Source organism: Pseudophryne corroboree, chromosome 9 (assembly GCF_028390025.1).
Source record: "Pseudophryne corroboree isolate aPseCor3 chromosome 9, aPseCor3.hap2, whole genome shotgun sequence".
In the NCBI taxonomy this organism is placed as follows: Eukaryota; Metazoa; Chordata; class Amphibia; order Anura; family Myobatrachidae; genus Pseudophryne; species Pseudophryne corroboree.
In genome coordinates, this window is record NC_086452.1 from 376,732,912 (window position 1) to 376,755,390 (window position 22,479).

The 22,479-nt window shown below is 48.2% G+C and overlaps 1 protein-coding gene and 1 long non-coding RNA gene across 6 annotated transcripts in view; one reads left to right on the forward strand and one right to left on the reverse strand.

Annotated features, from left to right (window-relative positions):
* The window catches only part of ATG7 (autophagy related 7), a 617,483-nt gene that overhangs the window by 131,858 nt on the left and 463,146 nt on the right, over positions 1 to 22,479 (forward strand). For all 5 annotated transcript variants that reach the window (XM_063940758.1, XM_063940756.1, XM_063940759.1 and 2 more), the window contains exon 9: positions 22,298 to 22,419. In XM_063940758.1, coding sequence (XP_063796828.1) covers positions 22,298 to 22,419 — 122 coding nt within the window. The remainder of the gene's footprint in view (positions 1 to 22,297; positions 22,420 to 22,479) is intronic.
* Positions 1 to 22,479, reverse strand: part of LOC134958276 (uncharacterized) — a 210,265-nt gene that overhangs the window by 4,355 nt on the left and 183,431 nt on the right. The window lies entirely within an intron of this gene.

A 22,479-nucleotide genomic window follows, 5' to 3' on the forward strand; every position in this document is an offset into this window, starting at 1 on the left:
CTTTTCTGTTACCTATTTGGCTGTTGTATAGCAAACCGAAGACAAATTCCTAGTATACGCAAGTGTACCTGGCCAATAAAGCTGATTCTGATTCTGGAACTGTTGCAGCTTAACTGTCAGAATCTACACTCTGAGGACCATAAGGTCCTGAGATCAAATCCTGTGGAGCATATCAGCCCTTTTTATTGCAGGATCTTGACACTACACTTCTAATAGGAAGTCAACACCTGATGGTCACAGACTTGAACATTTTAAAAACGATTTCTAAAGAAAACATATGGCTTCAAATTTCCATAAACTTTGTTTATTCCTTGAATTTTAGCTTGGGAATTTTATAATTTTAGTCAATTTTGTTGATAGGATTGTGGATAGGTCTGATTTTGACTATATTGCAGTCAAACCTCATAAAAAAAAATGAAAAAAAAAGGTTTTAAGTTTTTTTTTTTTGGGCTTGTTTTTTTAATCTTGCCATTATTTTTCCTTTTTTCATATGGACAGGAACATTTAAGGTACAATATATTATATTTAGATTTTTTTTTTCTATGCAATTTAAAAAAATAAAAACATTATTTGGGTAATATTATAATCAGAGTAAATTTTTCCACAAATGTAAAAGTAGAAGGATCAGGGACTCTGGTGTTAGTGGAGACTTGGCTTTGCCTGCATCAGCAATCCAGTGTTTTGGAAAATTGGAAGTATTGACTATAGCAGCCTACCATGTCTAATGTAGTCTAGAAAATGAAAAGAAAACATTTGAGATATGAATTGTTCAAAAGTAACTACCCAACAGAGAAAATGTGTTTTTCAAAATTTGCTAACTGCGTCATAAAAAACTCAGTCTAAGCAAATTGGCATTGGACCTCATTGTGTGTGTGTGTGTGTGTGTGTGTGTGTGTGTGTGTGTGTGTCCCTCTTCAGTGCTAGATTATTATTATTGTTGCAACTGTACACATACTGATCAGTTAAGGAAACAGCTTATGAAGACATTGGAAGAGGAAAGTACATAGTAAGTGTTATGTATGAACAGTGGGTGTCAGTGTACAGGTGCAATTTTGAAACATTTACTGAAATTGCTTTTTAAGATTTTATCGACCCTCTCTGTGAACAGCTCCTGTCATTAAAACACACTCTTTTATAGTTCAACATGAAATCTACATGCTACAGCTATCTTAAAGAAAATATTAGAGAATGAGAAAAAGAGAATGAGACTCGCATCACTCTAGACTTCTCTTTTGTGGTGCAGGATGATGCTCAGTCCTTTCATTGCAATAACAATCAAGCAGTGGTACATCCCATTGCAGTTTATTTCAAATACAAAAGTTTTGTATTCTCTTCAAAATGTTTGATATACAGGGGCAAACGTGTGATTTCTGTAGGGGGGGATTCCAAATTAGAGCGATTGTCACCAGCCCATGAAAGATGCATAATTTGCATGTAACAAGGTATAGTCTGATCCAAACAAAGTGCGGTTTATGCAATACATTACTTCAGGCATATGCAGGCCCAGTGATCACGGTAAGCCACTTATTCTCTGTCTGGTTGGATGATTGAGCACTCAGATCCACAGACACACACAGCAGACTTGGTAGGGAAATCTGCTGCCACTGGGCATGTGCAGCAGCTCCATTTTGGCTTTTTATACTGCATGTAGTGACCTCGTGCCAGGCTGTGGAAGGGCAACTGGAACCCCCCCTCCCCCTGCGCACGCACACACACACACACACACACACACACACTCTCTACCCCACCCTCTGTGTTTGCCTATGATATATAATACAGTAGCTGTGCACGTCAAAGACCACTGATTTCATTCTTCAAGAGCCATGTGATGCCAATAATGCAAATGGTTTACTACTTTTCTGATAAATCAGTTGCGCAGTACAAGAACCTCAAAAACTATCCAGTACGTGAGCCCCCGTTTTTTTACCTATCCTATTGCAAATGTGAAAAAAACGGGATTCGCGCGATTCTTCTTGCCGGTAAAATGAGTGAAAAGTGTAGGCGAAAATGGGGAAATCTGAGTGTACCCCAAAAAAGTAAAAATAATATAGGATAGCAGTTCAGAAGTATATTAGTGGTCATAATAAATGTATTTGGGGTACTTTGAATTGGGGCAAATGTCTGTTATATGCATTTTTCTATAAAAGTGAAAAAAATGATAGAAAGCAAGTGTTTTTCAGTAAGGTAAGTGCTCAAATTAAATTGACAATTAAGCATAAAAATGGGTATAAGTATATATTTGGGTCATTTTAAGCACTTGGGAAAAAAAAAGACTTAAAAAAAATATCATTACTCCCACATGCAATCCTAAAAACACTTATCCCACTTGTAAAGCAACCCAATATACCTGTGCGATACCTTGTACCCCAATTTCCATAATTTTGTACTTTTTCACCCCGAAAATATGATATGTCATTATTGGCTAATTAACAATAACTAGTGGAAACCCGTCGACGGTTATTTGTCTTTTTAAAAATATTAAACTCATATCAAACAGCAAATGGAAACTTTGAGCAACAAAATTTTTTTGCAAATTCATGGAAATACTTCATCCACACACCAAGTCTGAGACTAAACTGTGTGCCTTATATATGTAAGGGCAGTGATCCCCTTCACGAGGTAAATATATAAATTGGATATTTTGGATTTAGGGGTAGAGCAAATGTTTACATTGCTCGCGCACGCTTTTCACATAGACTTTACATGGGAACTTTGCCGCTTCACAATGCTCGAACCATTGCCCCAATCGCATTTTCTATTTGACTGGTACATCTACATGGCAAGACCTTTATTTTGATACCTCAACCATATTCTTACGTTCAGCCGTTGTCTCAAAATAGGTCTCACGGTAAAAATCTTATAGAATTAATATGGGATGCTGTCTCTAGGTCGACAGTAACTAGGTCGACCACTATTGGTCGACAATAACTAGGTCGACAGGGCCTCTAGGTCGACATGTTCTAGGTCGACAGGTCAAAAGGTCGACACGAGTTTTTCACGAGTTTTTTCCTTTTTTTTTAACCTTTTCATACTTAACAATCTACGTGGACTACGATTAGAACGGTAATCTGTGTCGAGCGAAGTGAGCCGTGCGAGGGGACACGGTGCACTAATTGGGGTTCCCGGTCACTCTACGAAGAAAACACAAAACCCCCATAAAAAACTCATGTCGACCTAAAGACCCTGTCGACCTAGGGACCCTGTCGACCTAGTTACTGTTGACCAATAGAGGTCGACCTAGTTACTATCTACCTTCCATACCACACCCAATTAATATATAGATTAAAAACTTCTAACTGCCTAATTAGCCACTCGGGGGTGTCCCAGGGTTCCAAATCCTCACATTTTTACCTTAAAATACGTATTTACCCCAACTTTTCACCTGCTCAGAATTGGTGAAAAGAAATTTGTGTTAAAACCTATGGAGAATTATCATGGGTAGGTTTTTGCGGACAATTGGGTAGGGTTTTTTTTTTTGCAATTTGTTACAAAAGCACTATTTTTACCACAAAACGGGGTTTCACGGCTAAGTGGATATCCCCCCTCCACCCCAAGTACATCAAAGTCAGATATGAAATAATTAGAATGTTGCTGTAAAACAGCAAGAATTATTACATATATAAGATCCTCTTGGTTGCGGTCGGCCGTAAGGCTATACTACAACAATTGATCCATGACTCAGCCCCTGTTATAATGATGGCTACTTCTAGAGTGCTTTTTTTATTTACCATTGACTGGCTTGAGGCCACTTTAAATAGTTGTTAACACCTCCCTTGTTTTGCTGCTGGGTAAGCCGTAAATACATTCAGGCATTACCTTTTTCCACCAAACAGAAAGTCCAGTGCAGTTTTCAACACACTTCGTAATACTCACATAAATTATTGGATGATCAGAATCCTACTCATCTCTACCTTTTTCTCTCTACCTCCCCCCCCCCCCCCCCCACACACACACACACACACACACACTGTCTTGACTTTTCTCTTTCTCTGTATCTGCTCAATTTTCCTATCCTTACCTTTAACTACCCTTTTCTTGCTTCTGATCTGCTCCATAGATGGATCTACGACTCATGAATCTTGGGTAGACACTGCTTTTGTTAATATGGCTTGGTTCAAATAGGGTTTCGAATATGGTTAAAAAAGGGGCACAGTAGATGGGCCAAGTGGTTCTTATCTGTCTGCAAAGTCTATGTTTCTATGTTTCTTTTTATGTTTTTATTTCATCCTTTTTTCTTTTCTTTTTTTCTTTTTGTTCGTGTTTGCAATCTTGTGAACCTGTAAGCTGAATTAAACGGAGTATTCCTTCATATTATATTTTTCTCTTTTCGGGCTTATACTCCATCACATAGTTATGTCCATATTTGTTAACTATATCTATATAAAAGTGTTCAAAAAATCTTATGGCTCTTTACCCACGACAAGTTATTTCTGGTCCTTTTGCAATATACTGTGTTATTTGCTATATATTACCCTATTTGTCTGATATTACTCTTGTATATCCATTCTGTATTACATTGAGCTTTAATAAAAAATATGTTGAAAAATATATGATCCGATTGAGATCACAATTTCAAATTTGGTAGTGCGGCTGACCACGGGCGTGGCGTACGGGACCCTCTTGGGGCAGTCCCGCTGAGATCCCCCGTGTAGAACTGTCACAAAAGGCTTGACTAGCACTTGCTGTGATGTTTTAAGCTGTGAAGGAGACTTTGCCAGTATAAATATTCATTATAGCTCCAGCGCCATTAGTGGGGGCGGAGCTAACTCAGAGCGGGACCTGAGGTGTTTTGGCGCCTTCCTCTACTTACAGCAGCCATCTACAGCACACACAGTGCTTCCTGCCTCACAAGACACGCTGGAAAACTGGTACAGGGTGTAGTAAAGGGAAAGAACTGCTTGTGTACACTATCCTGATCCTCTGTAGGACTTAAAATTGTTAGTGTTTACTGTGTTTAGAAAGCTGACAGCCTCACTGGGGCTGTGCAGCTCAGGGTGTCCTGGTGTCCTCTCTCCTCTGTGTCTCATCTCACATACAGTAGGGCAGGCTTAAACTGTCTGTGTATGTGTTATTGTGCTTACTGTGAAATATGGGTAAACACAAGCTGTGCAGTGTATGCCACACCAGATTCCCTCCATTATCTAATGATTCTGTTTCCTGTGAACAATGCAGTCAATCTTCACAAATCATTGAAGGGGTGGAGGGAGAGGGTCCAGAGGCCTACTGGTTAGGGTCTCTTAAGACCATGATGGTAGATATGTCTTCCCAGCTCACTGCTAATGTGCAGAAGACTCAGCTACTGCAACAAGCTGTTGCAGATTTGGCTGCTAGGGCAGATGCACAGCCCCCCCTCTCTCATGCAGGTCCCCAGAAGCGTGGTTTACCTGCTCTGTTATCAGACTCGGATGATGATATTCAAGACGATGGGGATGACCTGGATCCCATTAGTGGGGATCCCGATTCTACTCAGGGTATTAAGCCCCTCATTTGTCTATAAGGGATGTGTTAAAGCTCCCTCTAGAAGACGCTGCATCACAGCAGTCATTTTTCTTTGTACAAAAAAACCCAATTTAATTTTCCCTGATTCTCCAGAGTTAGATGACTTATTCAAACAGGCCTGGAAAAATCCAGACCAAAATTTTGAAGTGTCCAAAAAAAATTTGCGCACTTTCCCATTCGCTCCTTATGGTAGAACATTTTAGGAGGAACCCCCTGGGGTGGATGTCTCAGTCTCACGCCTGTCTAAGAAGATGGTGCTGCCTGTCCCGGGCTCCTTTACTATGAAGGATCTGGTCATTGCGGGTTGCTGGATGACCCATGCTATTCATTCTTAGGCCACGCAAATTCAGGGGGGGCCTCTCGGGGGATATGCCCTTAGTTACTATGGTAACCCTCCTGAAGCACATTCAGGACACTACCCGTGTCCTCTGTGATTCCCTCAAGGAGATGGGGAACATTAATGCTCGGACATCTGCCATGGCGGTGTCGGCGCGCAGGTCCTTGTGGTTGCGTCAGTGTATTGCGGACGCAGAATCCAAACCTAATGTGGAATCCCTCCCCTTTTCTGCGGAATGCCTTTTTGGGGTTGAACTGGATGCATGGATTTCCAAAGTTACTGCTGAGAAATCCACGTTTCTTCCCTCTGGGGCCCCGCCGGCGAGACGCTCCTATCCGGGACTGTCTGTCCAGTCCTTTCGGTCTCGTACTTTTTGATCGAAGGCGAGAGGTGCCTCCAATGCGGCTAGAGGCACCAGAGGTAAGTCCAGAAAACCTGCAAGTCACAGTTAACAGGAACAGTCCACCAGTTCTGCTTCCACTAAGGCCTCAGGATGTTGGTGCCTGCCCACCCCGAGGGGACCTCGAGGTGGGAGCCTGACTGCGTCACTTCAGCCGCGTCAGGAGACCTCCTGCCAGGATGCCTGGGTCAGGGAGCTCGTTTCTCAAGGCTACAAGCTGGAGTTCGACAGTACTCCACCCCCACCGATTTTTCAGATCCAGCTTTGGAGGATATGCAAGTTACATTGCAACAGGCTATCCAAAAGTTGATCCAGTCCCACGTCATTGTTCCAGTACCACTACCGCAACGTGGCAAGAGGTTTTACTCAAACCTGTTTGTGGTGCCAAAGCCGGACGGTTCGGTCAGACCCATTCTGAATTTGAAATTCTTGAATCCTTATTTGAGGGTGTTCAAATAGCAGTGATTGCGGGCTTGGAAGAACAGGAATCTATGGTCTCCTTGGATATCAGGGACGCCTGTCACTGACCTGGGTTGGGAGTGTTGAGAACTCGGGGGTTCTTCCGATGATCGGGAAGAGGAACCACAGCTGGGCCGGAGTAGAGATGGCCAAATATAGGTCTTCCTCATGCAGAACTAAGCAGCAACCAAAGTTCGGGATTGATGTTGGAGATTCGCAGAGTGACAAGGACTTGTGAGCGATGCTGAAGAGCACAGATCAACAAGGACTTGTGAGCGATGCTGAAGAGCACTGAGTGAAAAGGACTTGTGAGCGATGCTGAAGAGCACTAAGCGATAAGGACTTGTGAGCGATGCTGAAGAGCACCGAGTGATAAGGACTTGTGAGCGATGCTGAAGAGCTCTGAGTGACGGACTTGTGAGCGATGCTGAAGAGCACTGAGTGACAAGGACTTGTGAGCAATGCTGAAACACCCTGAGTGGTGAAAGGCTTGTGAGCGATGCTGAAACACACTGTGTGGTAAAACGCTGGAGTTTGTTCAGCTGAGCGACACGCTGTACACTGAAAGCACTGGGGGTTGTTCAGCTGTAAGTAACGCTGAGAGCACTGGAGTCTGTATGCAGAGAGACACAATGGATGCTGGGAAGACTGGAGGCTGTACACAGCGAGATACACTGGATGCTGGGAGCTCAGGATTCTAACAGCAGAGAGGCACACTGCAGCAGGAGCACTGGAGTCACTTACTGAAAAGAGACTAAACTCAGGCACCGGGCTCTGTCCGGCATTCACTTTTGAATTCCCCACCTTCCTCTGATTGGCTGAGGGGAGCCGATGACGTCACCCGCCCACCACACCCACGTGACCGCTGGGTGTAATGGCGGCGCCCACACTCCGGGGAACCGCCGGGAGTAGTGCCAGCCAGACGCCGGGACCCGGCGACCACTGGAGGCGGGGACCGCCAGGAGGACCAGCGGACACGCAGGGGTAAGCGCGGCGGCCGCTGCCCCTGGCGTGTGACAGCCTATCTCCATATTCTGAGTTGGCCTCCTCCTCAAGCGTACCTCTGGTTTGCCCTGCTAGATGATCACTTCCAGTTCCAGGCACTGCCCTTCGGCCTGTCAACAGCCCGACGGTATTCACGAAGGTGATGGTGGAGATGATGCTCCAACTCCGTGTCCAGGGGATCAATGTGGTCCCTTATCTGGACGATCTTCTGATAAATACAAGATCCAGGGAGCTTTTGTTGCTCCATATCGACCGCACCATCAGTCTTCTGTCCGACCATGGGTGGATCCTCAACTTACAGAAGTCCCACCTGGAGCCAACTCAGGGGCTCCTTTTCCTGTGGATGTTGCTGGATACTGTGGCCCAGAAAGTGTTTCAACCAGAGGACAAGGCGAAAACACTTCAGGAGATGGTTCGCATGGTGCTCTGACCTACTAGGTTGTCAGTACATCTCTGCATAAGCTTGTTTGGAAAGATGGTTGCCTCATACGAGGCAATCCAGTATGGGAGGTTCCATGCCAGAACGTTTGAGTTGGATCTCCTAAGCAAGTGGTCCGGATCGCACCTCCAGATGCACCGGATGATTCAGCTGTCACCTCAGGCCAGGGTTTCCCTCCTGTGGTGGCTACAATCCTCCCATCTCCTGGAGGGCAGGAGTTCCGGGATTCAGGATTGGACCCTCCTCACGACAAATGTGAGTCTGAGAGGATGGGGAGCTGCCACCCAAGGGGCGCAGTTCCAGGGCACAACATTCTGGAACTTCGGGAGATATATAATGCTCTACTTCAGGCCTCTCCTCTACTCAAGGATCACGCAATCCAGGTACAGTCGGACAACGCCACGGCGGTGGCATATATCAATTGACAAGGAGGGACAAAAAGCAGATCTTGCATGCAAGAGGTGTCAAAGGTACTCCTCTGGGCTAGAGCCATGTCAGCAATCTTCATTCCAGGTGTGGACAACTGGGAGGCGGACTTCCTGAGTCGTCACGATCTCCACCCGGGGGAGTGGGGGGCTCCACCATCTGGTGTCCCAGGAAATCATCGACCGGTGGTGTTGCCCACATATAGACATGATGGTTTCTTGTCTCAACAAGTAACTTCCCTGGTATTGCTCATGGACCAGGGACCCTCAGACGAGGGCAGTGGACGCACTGGCATCGCCTTGGCCGTACCGGCTAGTCTACTTGTTTCCTCCGGTCCCATTTCTTCCACGAGTGCTAAAGCAAATCCGGAATCAAGGTGTCCAAGCAATTCTAATTGCCCCGGATTGGCCTCGGAGGGTGTGGTATGCATATCTTCTGGACATGTCCATTCAAGACCCTTAGTCTCTACCACTCAGAAGAGTTCTTCTTCAACAAGGACCGTTCATCTACCCGGACTTACGGCAACTTCTTGTGACGGCATGGAGGTTGAGCGGAACATCCTAGCTCACAACGGCCTTTCCAAGAAGGTTATCGCAACCATGGTTCAGGCCAGGAAACCTGTGACGTCAAAACACTATCATCATTTCTGGAGGAGATATGTCTCTTGGTGCGAGGAATGCACGTATCCACCTGCAGAGTTTCACTTGGGCCGTTTCCTCCGTTTCCTGCAGGATGGTGTGGATTAGGGCTTACGTCTGGGTTCCATTAAGGCTCAGATTTCAGCTCTCTCCATTTTCTTTCAGAAGAAATTGGCAGTGTTGGCAGAAGTTCAGAACTTGCAAGGGGTACTCCACATACAACCTCCCTTTGTGCTGCCTAAGGCAGCCTGGGATTTGGATGTAGTGTTGGAATTTCTACAGTCCTCCTGGTTTGAACCTCTGATTACGGTAGAAGACAAGTACCTCACGTGGAAGACTGTGATGTTACTGGCCCTGGCTTCTGCTCGACGTGTTTCAGAATTGTGGGCCTTATCGTGTAAAAGTCCCTACTTGGTCTTTTACGAGGACAGAGCGGAGCTCCGGACTAGGCCGCAGTTCCTGCCAAAGGTTGTCTCATCTGAATCAACCTATTTTGGTTCTGTCCAGTTCTGACGCTGCATGCCTTGAAGATATATGTCAAGTGTACAGCTCAGGTCAGAAAGACAGATTCCTTGTTCATGCTGTATGATGCGCAGAAGAAGGGTTGCCCTGCTTCAAAGCAGTCCATTGCTCATTGGATTAGACTTACTATCCAACAGGCCTATGTGTCGGCAGCCTTACCTGTTCCTAAGTCTCTAAAGGCCCACTCTACTAGCTCAGTGGGCTCTTCCTGGGCGGCTGCATGTGGAGTCTCGGCCTTGTAATTATGTCGAGCTGCTACCTGGTCGGGGAAAGAACACTTTTGTGAAGTTCTACAAATTTGATATCCTTGCCAAAGAGGATGCCCAGTTTGGGCAAGCAGTGCTGCAGCAGTCTCCACACGTTTCCATCCGTTCTGGAAGCTTTGGGGCTGTCCCCATCATACTAGTTCCCCCAATATCCCTTATGGATGCTAGAGAAAATAGGATTTTAATACCTACCGGTAAATCCTTTTCTCTTACGTCCTAGAGGATGCTGGGGACTCCGTAAGGACCATGTGGTATAGACGGGCTCCGCAGGAGACATGGGCACTTTAAGACCTTTAATGGGCGTGAACTGGCTCCTCCCTCTATGCCCCTCCTCCAGACTCCAGTTAGATCCTGTGCCCAGAGGAGACTGGTCACACACTAGGGGAGCTCTACCGAGTTTCTCTAGAAAATAGACTTTGTTAGGTTTTTTATGTTCAGGGAGCACTGCTGGCAACAGACTCCCTGCTTCGTGGGACTGAGGGGAGAGAAGCAGATCCACTTTCCTGGACTGATGGGCTCTGCTTCTTAGGCTACTGGACACCGTTAGCTCCAGAGGGTCTGAACACTGGTGTCGTCTAGCTGTTCGTTCCTGGAGCCGCGCCGCCGTCCTCCTCACAGAGCCGGAAGATAGAAGCCGGATGAGTATAGGAAGAAAGAAGACTTCAGGCGGCAGATGACATCAGAGCTTCGGAAGGTACCGCGCAGCGGTCGCGCTGCGCGCCTTTGCTCCCGCACACACACGAGGCACTGCAAGGGAGCAGGGCGCAGGGGGCCGGGGGGGGGATTACCTCATAAAAACGACTGGCATGCTATATACACTGCGTTGCACGGTATTCAAAACCCCCGCCAGTATAAATATTTGCGGGACCGAAGCCCGCCGTCGAGGGGGCGGGGCTTCGTCCCTCAGCTCTAACCAGCGCCATTTTTCTCCACAGCTTGGCTGCAGAGACGCTGCTCCCGGACCCTGCCCTGATATCTACAAGTAACAGGGTGCAATATTTGGTGCTGATTTGATATATATAAAATGCGCTGTACAGGTCTGGGGTATTGTTATATTTCAGACTGTGGCTGCGTTGGGTGTGAGCTGGCAATCTTCCTCTCTGTCTCTCCAAAGGACCTCCTTGTGGGTCTGTCCCCTATAATTCAGTGTGTGTGGGGGTGTCAGTACGTGTGTGTCGACATGTCTGAGGCGGAAGGCTATTCGAGGGAGGAAGAGGAGCAAAATGTGATAGTGACTGCGTCGGCACCGCCGACTGCTGATTGGGTAGACATGTGGAATGTTTTGAATGCAAGTGTGGCTTTATTGCATAAAAGATTGGACAAAGCTGAGTCTCAGAACCAACCATGGAGTCAATCCATGGATATTGCTTTGTCTCAGAACCCATCAGGGTCACAGAAACGTCCCTTTACCCAGATAGCAGACACTGATACCGACACGGATTCCGACTCCAGTGTCGACTATGATGAGGCGAGATTACACCCACGGGTGGCCAAGAGTATTCAGTACATGATTGTAGCAATAAGGGATGTATTACATATCACAGAGGACCCTTCTGTCCCTGACACAAGGGTCTGTATGTTTAAAGAGAAGAAACGTGAGGTAACGTTTCCCCATCTCATGAACTGAACGCTCTATTTGAAAAGGCTTGGGAAACTCCAGACAAGAGGCTGCAGGATCCCAAGAGAATTATTATGGCGTATACTTTCCCCTCACAGGACAGGTTACGGTGGGAATCCTCTTCCTCGGTGGATAAAGCCTTGACGCGTTTATCCAAAAAAGTGGCCCTACCGTCCCCGGACACGGCGACACTAAAGGATCCTGCGGACCGCAAGCAGGAAACCACTTTAAAATCAATTTATGCGACTACGGGAGCCCTCCTCAGACCAGCAGTTGCGTCGGCATGGGTGAGTAGCGCTATTGCAGCTTGGGCAGATAACTTGTCATCTGACATGGACACCCTCGACAGGGATACTGTTCTGTTAACTTTGGGTCACATAAAAGACGCAGCGTTATACCTAAGGGAGGCTGCGAGGGATATTGGCCTCTTGGGATCAAGGGCCAATGCAATGGCAATTTCAGCTAGGAGGTCGCTGTGGACCAGTCAATGGATTGGTGATGCTGACTCCAAGAGACATATGGAGGCTCTGCCTTTCAAAGTTGAAGTGTTGTTTGGGGATGGCCTCGCGGACCTGGTTTCCACAGCTACCGCGGGTAAGTCTTCTTTTTTGCCTTTTGTTCCCTCACAGCAAAAGAAAACGCCTCAGTACCAGATGCAGTCCTTTCGGTCTCATAAATTCAGAAAGGGGCGTGGATCGTCTTTCCTCGCCAGAGGTAGAGGAAGAGGGAAAAGAACACCAGCTACGGCTAGTTCCCAGAAGCAAAAGTCCTCTCCGGCTTCTGCCAAATCCACCGCATGACGCTGAGGCTCCCCTGCAGGAGTCCGCACCGGTGGGGGCACGTCTTCGGCTCTTCAGCCAGGTCTGGGTTCAGTCGGACCTGGATCCTTGGGTGCTAGGAATTGTGACCAAAGGGTACAAACTGGAGTTCAAAGACGTGCCTCCACACCGATTTTTCAAATCGGCCTTACCAGCTTCTCTCCCAGAGAGAACCATAGTTGCAGCGGCAATACAAAAGCTGTGTCAACAGCAAGTGATTATCATGGTTCCCCGGGTACAACAGGGGAAGGGGTTTTATTCAACTCTGTTCGTGGTCCCGAAGCCGGACGGCTCGGTCAGACCGATTCTAAACCTAAAATCCCTAAACCTGTATTTGAGATTCAAATTCAAAATGGAATCTCTCCGAGCGGTGATCTCCAGTCTGGACGGGGGGGGGGGGGGGGGTGTTATGGTCTCACTGGACATAAAGGATGCATACCTTCATGTCCCCATATACCCTCCTCATCAGGAATTCCTGAGATTCGCTGTGCAGGATTGTCATTACCAATTTCAGACGTTGCCGTCCACGGGCCCGAGAATTTTCACCAAGGTAATGGCAGAAATGATGGTGCTCCTGCGCAAGCAGGGTGTCACAATTATCCCGTACTTGGACGATCTCCTGATAAAAGCGAGATCAAGAGAACAATTACTGAAAAATGTGGAGCTCTCTCTGAAGGTGCTACGACAACACGGCTGGCTTCTAAATTTGCAAAAGTCGCAGTTTGTTCCGACAACTCGGCTGTCGTTCTTGGGCATGATTCTGGATACAGAAAAACAGGGGGGTTTTCTTCCAGTGGAAAAAGTTCAGGAAATCCAGAACATCGTCAAGGCTCTGCTAAAACCAAAAAGAGTATCGATTCATCAATGCACTCGAGTGTTGGGAAAGATGATGGCGGCCTACGAGGCCATTCCGTTTGGCAGGTTTCATGCAAGAGCTTTTCAGTGGGACCTACTGAACAAGTGGTCAGGGTCCCATCTCCAAATGCATTGGTTGATATGCCTGTTCCCCAGGGCCAGGATCTCTCTCCTGTGGTGGCTCCAGGGGGCTCACCTTCTAGAGGGTCACAGGTTCAGAATTCAGGATTGGGTTCTCGTGACCACGGACGCGAGCCTCCGAGGATGGGGAGCGGTCACACAGGGAATAAACTTTCAGGGAATATGGTCAAGCCAGGAGGCTTGTCTGCACATAAATGTGCTGGAATTAAGGGTCATATACAACGGCCTGAGGCAGGCGGAGCACCTTCTTCGCAACCTACCGGTTCTGATCCAGTCAGACAACTTCACAGCCGTGGCGCATGTAAACCGTCAAGGCGGAGCAAGGAGCAGAGCAGCAATGGCAGAGGCCACCAGGATTCTTCGCTGGGCGGAAAATCACGTGAGCGCCCTGTCAGCAGTATTCATTCCGGGAGTGGACAACTGGGAAGCAGACTTCCTCAGCAGACACGATCTCCATCCAGGAGAGTGGGAACTTCATCAAGAGGTCTTTGCAGAAGTGGCAAGTTGCTGGGGACTCCCTCAAATAGACATGATGGCGTCACGCCTCAACAAGAAGCTTCGGACGTATTGTTCAAGGTCAAGGGACCCTCAGGCGATAGCGGTGGATGCGCTGGTAACACCATGGGTGTATCAGGTGGTGTATGTGTTCCCTCCGCTTCCACTCATTTCAAAAATATTGAGAATCATAAGCAGAACAAAAGTTCAAACGATACTCATTGTTCCAGATTGGCCTCGAAGGGCCTGGTATCCAGATCTTCAGGAAATGCTCACAGAAGATCCTTGGCCTCTTCCTCTCAGAGAGGACCTGTTACGACAGGGGCCGTGTGTGTTCCAGGATTTACCGCGATTTACGTTTGACGGCATGGTGGTTGAACACCAGATCCTAGCTAGAAAAGGTATTCCAGGGGAAGTCATCCCTACTCTACTTAAAGCTAGGAAGGAGGTAACGGCGAAGCACTATCACCGTATCTGGAGGAAGTATGTGTCTTGGTGTGAATCCAAGAATGCTCCTACGGAGGATTTCCAGCTGGGTCGTTTTCTCCATTTTCTACAGACAGGAGTGGATATGGGCCTGAAGTTAGGCTCCATTAAGGTGCAGATTTCGGCCTTATCAATATTCTTTCAGAAGGAATTGGTTTCTCTTCCAGAAGTGCAGACTTTTGTGAAGGGAGTACTAAACATCCAACCTCCTTGGGTGTCCCCAGTGGGACCTTAACGTGGTGTTACAGTTCCTTAAATCACATTGGTTTGAACCTCTTCAAACTGTTGACTTGAAATTTCTCACTTGGAAAGTGGTCATGTTATTGGCCTTGGCTTCGGCAAGACGGGTGTCAGAATTGGTGGCTTTGTCTCACAAGAGCCCCTATCTGATTTTCCATGTAGATAGAGCGGAATTGAGAACTCGTCCTCAATTTCTACCCAAGGTGGTTTCGTCGTTTCACATGAACTAACCTATTGTGGTGCCGGTGGCTACGGATGTCTTGGAGGATTCCAAGTCCCTTGATGTGGTCAGGGCTTTAAAAATCCATGTAGCCATAATGGCTCGTATTAGGAAAACGGAGGCACTGTTTGTCCTGTATGCGGCCAACAAGATTGGCGCGCCTGCCTCCAAGCAGACTTTTGCACGCTGGATCTGTAACACGATTCAGCAGGCTCATTCTACGGCTGGATTGCCGTTACCAAAATCGGTAAAGGCCCATTCCACTAGGAAGGTGGGTTATTCTTGGGCGGCTGCCCGTGGTGTCTCAGCTCTACAGCTTTGCCGAGCGGCTACTTGGTCGGGTTCAAACACTTTTGCAAAATTCTATAAGTTTGATACCCTGGCTGATGAGGACCTCATGTTTGCTCAATCGGTGCTGCAGAGTCATCCGCACTCTCCCACCCGGTCTGGAGCTTTGGTATAAACCCCATGGTCCTTACGGAGTCCCCAGCATCCTCTAGGACGTAAGAGAAAATAATATTTTAAACCTACCGGTAAATCTTTTTCTCCTAGTCCGTAGAGGATGCTGGGCGCCCGTCCCAGTGCGGACTGAAATCTGCAATAATTGTACATAGTTATTGATAAGATTACACACAGGTTGTGTTACTGTTGAAATCAGGCTGTTGCTGTTTTCTGTGGTTGTTTCATACTGTTAACTGGTTTACTTATATACCATGTTGTACGGTTTGTTTGTGGTGTGAGCTGGTATGTGTCTCACCCTCGATTAACAAAATCCTTTTCCTCGAAATGTCTGTCTCCTCTGGGCACAGTTCCTATAACTGGAGTCTGGAGGAGGGGCATAGAGGGAGGAGCCAGTTCACGCCCATTAAAGGTCTTAAAGTGCCCATGTCTCCTGCGGAGCCCGTCTATACCCCATGGTCCTTTCGGAGTCCCCAGCATCCTCTACGGACTAGGAGAAAAAGATTTACCGGTCGGTTTAAAATCTTATTTTCTCGTAGTCCATAAGGGATATTGGGCGCCTGCCTCAGTGCGTGGACTTTTCTCCAGGTTCTTGTTCTATAGTTACCTGTTCAGCTGTTGCTGTTATTGTTACCAGCCATTGCTGGTTGTTGTATGTTAGTGTGCTGGTGTGTAAATCTCACCACCCTTTCTGTTATCATGTTCCTTCTCTCATATACTGAATGTCATTTCTCCTTTTGGGCACATTTTTACCTATAACTGCCTGTGGGAGGGGGCATAGAGGGGGAGGAGCCAGCACACCCAGTTGAAGAAATGTAAAGTGCACTGGCTCCTTTGGACCCCGTCTATACCCCATCTTACTAGTTTCCCCCAATATTCCTTATGGACTACGAGAAAAGGATTTACTGGTAGGTAATAAAATCCTATTTTTGGTTGGTAGAAGTGCAAATTGGCTTTGAGGAAGTTTAAACAAAATCAAATGAAATGCGTCAGCTGGTCGAGTCTCTGCATCAAGGAATTTTTCATTTGTCAATCTAATACAGAGATACAGATCAGATTTTTTGCAAAATCTATAGAAATAGAGAAATTCCTATTTGAGGCAGATATCCAAGGGTGACTGGATCTGTATGTTCCTTAGAACTATACTCTGTTTTGAGCTTGCTGGTAATTATTCACAATTCAGGATATGAGATCTTTGCAGTGCTACTATTCTCTACTAACATTGTTGGAACTTGTTATATACTGCTTTATGTGTGAACTAAGGGATGGCTGCGATATCTTTGTACAGAAGAAGATTAGATTCATTCTTTTTTTAACAGCATGGTTCCTAATTGAATAAGGATGTATATGTGAAGGCTCCTGCTGTGAAAATACAAGCACCTTATTTTCTAGTCTATTCAAAGGAAACAAACTTCCTTGGTAACAAGTTCTGTTTGATATACAGCAGTATTACCTCTATTTTCTAATACAGTTCTTTGAAGGAATTATTGATGATGATGATGATGATACTAAATTCTATGAAATTATTTTATTATGTATACAAACTATTGTGGACTATTAATAAAGCATTTGATTTATATAGCTGGTAATTTGTTCCACTGTGCATTATACTTTGCTGATTAATTCATTGATTGTTCTACGGATGTGTCCACTCACATCTAGCCTCCCTGCACGTTAAACAGCCCTTCTAGTCATGCCATAACGTTGGCCTTTACTAGCGTCTCTTTCATTAAAATGTGCCTTGTTCTCAAAACGATGCTAATGGGATGCATACGTTTATTCTGATTAAAATGATATGCGATATTCCTATATTCTGTGTGCAACCACGGCTGTATCTGCATACGAAATGGTACGCTACTAGAAAACACTGTAACGTACCATTTCATATTTAGTTACAGCGGCAGACGCACACATAGTATAGGCATGCCGCATATCATTTTAATCAACAGAGTCTGCTTGTGTGTTCTATTTACATAGTGATGCGAATATGATGCATTTTCGGCAAAAAAGATGCCCAGTACTAACAGGGTTTAACAGGACCCGTCAGCTCACTCATGCCAGGCATCTCCCACTGCGTGACATATTCAGGCAAGATGTACAGGTGAATGCAGAAGAGCTGAAGGCCACTATTGAAGCATCCTGGTCTTCCATAACACCTCAGCAGTGCCACAGGCTGATTGAATCCATGCCACGCTGCATTGAGGCAGTAATTCATGCAAAAGGGCCCCAAACCAAGTACTGAGTACATATGCATGATTATACTTTTCAGAGGGCCGACATTTCTGTATTTAAAATTCTTTTTTTTTTTTTTTATTGATTTTAGGTAATATGCTAATTTTCTGAGATTTTGGATTTGGGGTTTTCTCAAGTTGTATGCCACAATCATCAATATTATCTCCTATATATTTGCTCAAGTCTGTGACTGTGCCCGTAACGCTGGGCAGAGTCACAGCGGTGGGCGGAGTCACAGAGCCCGCCCACCACATGTGCTGCAAGTCTCTGCTCCTGCTGCCTGTCCATGTCACACCCCTTCACCCCCCCCCCCCCCCCCCCCCCAGCAAATCTGACTAACCAGCCACGGCGCGCCGAACAACAACAACTGCTGCCCCCGGCATACACATTAGGAGGGACGGGTGGCGCAGGAGAAGGCTCTCATAGCCCTCCCTGCCCCCCCCGCGTACACAGACCCGCCGCCTCCTCCGCACACATCCCGCTGTCAGGAGCCGAGTGCTGCAGTGACGTCATCTCCTGCAGCACTCTCCTTCGGTCACACAGCCGGCACACACACTCTCCAGTCTCCGGGGGCTGCCAGCATCTACAGGCAAGCTGGAAACACCCCCGGAGCGAGAGAGAAAAGACCCGCGAGGCCACGCCCCTTTTACTCTAGGCCACGCCCCCATTTCGCCGTGCGAGGGAAGGGGGGCCCTGGGGGAGGAAATGTCATAGTACAGACTGCTCTCCCACACCTGGTGACGTCTCTGGATACTGAACTATTTCACAGCCTGCAGCAGCCACCCACAGCCCCAACGGTGAGTCCCTCCGCCCATCCTAGCCACTGTATGTCTGGTCACCACTTTACACAACTCCACCCCCTCCACTACTTCCCCCCCTTTCTTCATCAGCTTCCTCACTGGGGACCCTCCCTACCGTCCCGCGTCTCTGTATCCCCTCCCTACCGCCCCGCGTCTCTGTATCCCCTCCCTACCGCCCCGCGTCTCTGTATCCCCTCCCTACCGCCCCGCGTCTCTGTATCCCCTCCCTTCCGCCCCGCGTCTCTCTATCCCCTCCCAACCGCCCCGCGTCTCTTTCCCCTACCTACCGCCCCGCGTCTCTCTATCCCCTCCCAACCGCCCCGCGTCTCTTTCCCCTACCTACCGCCCCGCGTCTTTCTATCCCCTCCCAACCGCCCCGCGTCTCTTTCCCCTACCTACCGCCCCGCGTCTCTCTATCCCCTCCCAACCGCACCGCGTCTCTATCCCCTCCCAACCGCCCCGCGTCTCTATCCCCTCCCTACCGCCCCGCGTCTCTCTGTCCCCTCCCTACCGCCCGCGTCTCTCTGTCCCCTCCCTACCGCCCGCGTCTCTCTGTCCCCTCCCTACCGCCCGCGTCTCTCTGTCCCCTCCCTACCGCCCCGCGTCTCTGTCCCCTCCCTACCGCCCCGCGTCTCCCTGTCCCCTCCCTACCGGTCGCGTCTCTCTGTCCCCTCCCTACCGCCCCGCGTCTCTCTATCCCCTCCCAACCGCCCCGTGTCTCTCTGTACCCTCCCTACTGCCCGCGTCTCTCTGTCCCCTCCCTACCGCCCCGCGTCTCTCTATCCCCTCCCAACCGCCCCGTGTCTCTCTGTACCCTCCCTACTGCCCGCGTCTCTCTGTCCCCTCCCTACCGCCCCGCGTCTCTCTGTCCCCTCCCTACCGCCCCGCGTCTCTATATCCCCTCCCTACCGCCCCGCCTCTACCACCCCGCGTCTCTCTGTCCCCTCCCTACCGCCCCACATCTCTGTATCCACTCCCTACCGCCCCTCCCTACCGCCCTGCGTCTCTCTGTCCCATCCCTACCGCCCCGCCTCTACCACCCCGCGTCTCTCTGTCCCCTCCCTACCGCCCCACATCTCTGTATCCACTCCCTACCGCCCCGCGTCTCTCTGTCCCATCCCTACCGCCCCGTGTTTCTCTGTCCCCTCCCTATCGCCCCACGTCTTTGTATCCACTCCCTACCACTCTGCGTCTCTTTCCCCTCCCTACCGCCCCGCGTCTCTTTCCCCTCCCTACCGCCCCGCGTCTCTTTCCCCTCCCTACCGCCCCGCGTCTCTTTCCCCTCCCTACTGCCCCGCGTCGCTGTATCCCCTCCCTAAGGCCCCATGTCTCTGTATCCCCTCCTCCCTACGCCTCTGTATCCCCACCTTACCGCCCCGCTTCTCTCTATCCCCTCCCTACCGCCCTGCGTTTCTCTATCCCCTCCCTACCACCCGCGTCTCTCTATCCCCTCCCTACCGCCCACGTCTCTGTATCCCCTCCCTACCGCCCCGCGTCTCTGTATCCACTCCCTACCACCCCGCGTCTCTGTATCCCCTCCCTATCGCCCCGCGTCTCTCTATACCCTCCCTACCGCCCTGCATCTCTGTATCCCCTCCCTACCGCCCCGCGTCTCTGTATCCCCTCCCTACCGCCCCGCGTCTCTGTATCCCCTCCCTACCGCCCTGCGTCTCTGTCCCCTCCGTACATCCCTGCGTCTCTGTATCCTCTCCCTACCGCCCTGCGTCTCTGTATCCTCTCCCTACCCCTCTGCGTCCCATACACGGTCCATACCACTGGCTCCTTGATACCTCCCTGACAAACCCTCACCAGGAGGACAGGAGCCATAACCCCCTGCCGTGCCCCCCATAGTTACCGGTATATTGGTGATGCTCCGCTGTGCCGCCTCCTCCCTATCCCTCACTCGGCAAGCGCAGGGCGCAAGCCCAGCACCGAGCACATGACCGTGCTGTCCATGCCCATTGGCCCTGGGAGCAGCACCAGCCTGCGCACCCTCCTCCTACTGCACCTGAGGGGGGCACGCACATAGCGCATGCAGGGGGGACTGGTGCACCTGCGGCCGCATGGAGACATTGCGTGCGCAACATGTCCGCGTTGCTACACCTGAAGGATGGTACGGTGTAGAGAGAGGACACAGCTGCCTCTGTTCCGCATTGTACCAGCACTCCTCTCTGTGTCTAGTGACACCGTATACCTCTTCATGCGGGTATGTCTATATCACATACATCCTTATCCGTGTCCTATATAATGTTACACATACAATCATATAGTTATAGGTCCTGCACCCACCCCCCACCTGCATCCACCTCCACCTCCCCCTCCACCCGCAGCATCTACATACTCCCTGCCTCATCCCCCCCCCCCCCCGCACCCGCTACATTCTGTACATCGTGCCCTGCAGGCACCGTTAACGCCGTCGCAAGGACCTGCACCCCCTTCACCATCTCAAGCCCTTTCGTCATGCAATATTTGACCACTGACAAACCTAGGAATGCAGGTAATACTCATACAAATATTGAACCCCAGCAAGGCGTGCAGGGGTTAAGGGGGCGTAGCCCCTTTCGACGGTGTGAAGAGCGCCCGTAGGGCGCGATGAATCGCCTAGTAACAAAGGCTTAAAATATCTCACTTTGCATTTAATGAGTCTATATAATATATTAGTTTTACCTTTTAAGTTGAATTACAGAAATAAATAAACTTTTGGACGATATTCTAATTTTCTGAGTTTTACCTGTAGGAGGACCCATCTGAAGGAGGTAAATGTAATAGCCTGCAACTTGCAGGCATTGGTGAGCAATCCAGCGAGTCTGCCCAATGTTTTAATGTGGCAATCATTTGAAAAGGAAAACCAAACTGGTTTTGCATTTTAAATGATTGCCACTTTGAAACATTGGGCAGACTTGCTGGGATCTTGCCGATGCCTGCAAGTGACAGGCTATTACATTTACCCTAAGGTGTGTAACCTGGAAGTCGGAACGCCCAAGAGTCACTGAATCATTTTTGGTGGTTCTAAGTGTCAAATAAGCAATACATGGGTGTGTTGTAGGGTTGGTCGACAAGAGAATGCTGACATGATTGAGCTTTTGACTTGCAACATGCTTAGCAAATCCACTGTGACCATGTCAACATTCATCATGCCTGCAACGATGATATGTCTACACGATGAACTGTTGACAAACTGTCCCTGGTGGCCTACTGGTATCTTACCCTCTCCTGGCTCCATCATCTTCTTCCCGGTCCCGGTGGTTATGTGCTCAGCAGTTCTGACAGCTGTCTTCTCTGCAGCAGCATAATCCTAAACCCCCTACTAGTGCCTAACCCTAACCTCCACCCTACCCGTGCCAGCGGCGCCTAAATCTAACCATTGCCATTATCTAAATTTCAATATGTCAGGATGTAGTCATGGTGTCTGTGGACAGTTTGAACCATGTTGACATTCTAATGTCGGCACTGTGGTATCAGCATGGTTACTGTCCTCAATCTGTCCAGATACCACTATTTGGAACCACCTTTTTAGAGCCCGTGATAATTGGCGCATGGACCCTTGGTGTCTCAGCTGAGCATAAATGTTGAGCAGTACAGGTCCAGAATAACTGTTATCCGTTGATCAATATATCTTTCAGCAGTCTGTTCTTTACAGTACAGTATTTATTCTTTTTCATGTATCAAAAATGAGTTTTTTGTTGTTTTTTTCTAGTCGTTTTAGAATTTGAATCTTGTATCTGGAATCATCACATTAATAGAAGTGATTAAGCACCTGCTCAATGCCGTAGCTTTTTCCTGAAAGTAATTAAACTAAAATAAATGATCAATTATTTTTGGTTAAAAAAAATCTTAAGCTATTAAGAATATCAGAATCTATTAAGGTGAAGCTGTGAGATAATTTAGTATCCATCCCGCTGGGTTCCTCTCTCCTCTAATTTTTTTTCTTCTCATTACCAGGGGCAGCCAGGTACAGTCCATTGAAGTCATCTGCCTCAGAGACCGAACTCTGCAGGGTGAAAGGAACATTAAGCACAGTATCAGCTTTGAAATAAACCTTCCCCAAGTGACGCAGAGCCAAGGTACTCTCCTTTCACCCAGCACTTAATTTCCCTTTGATTAAAATTGTAATTTAAAATGAC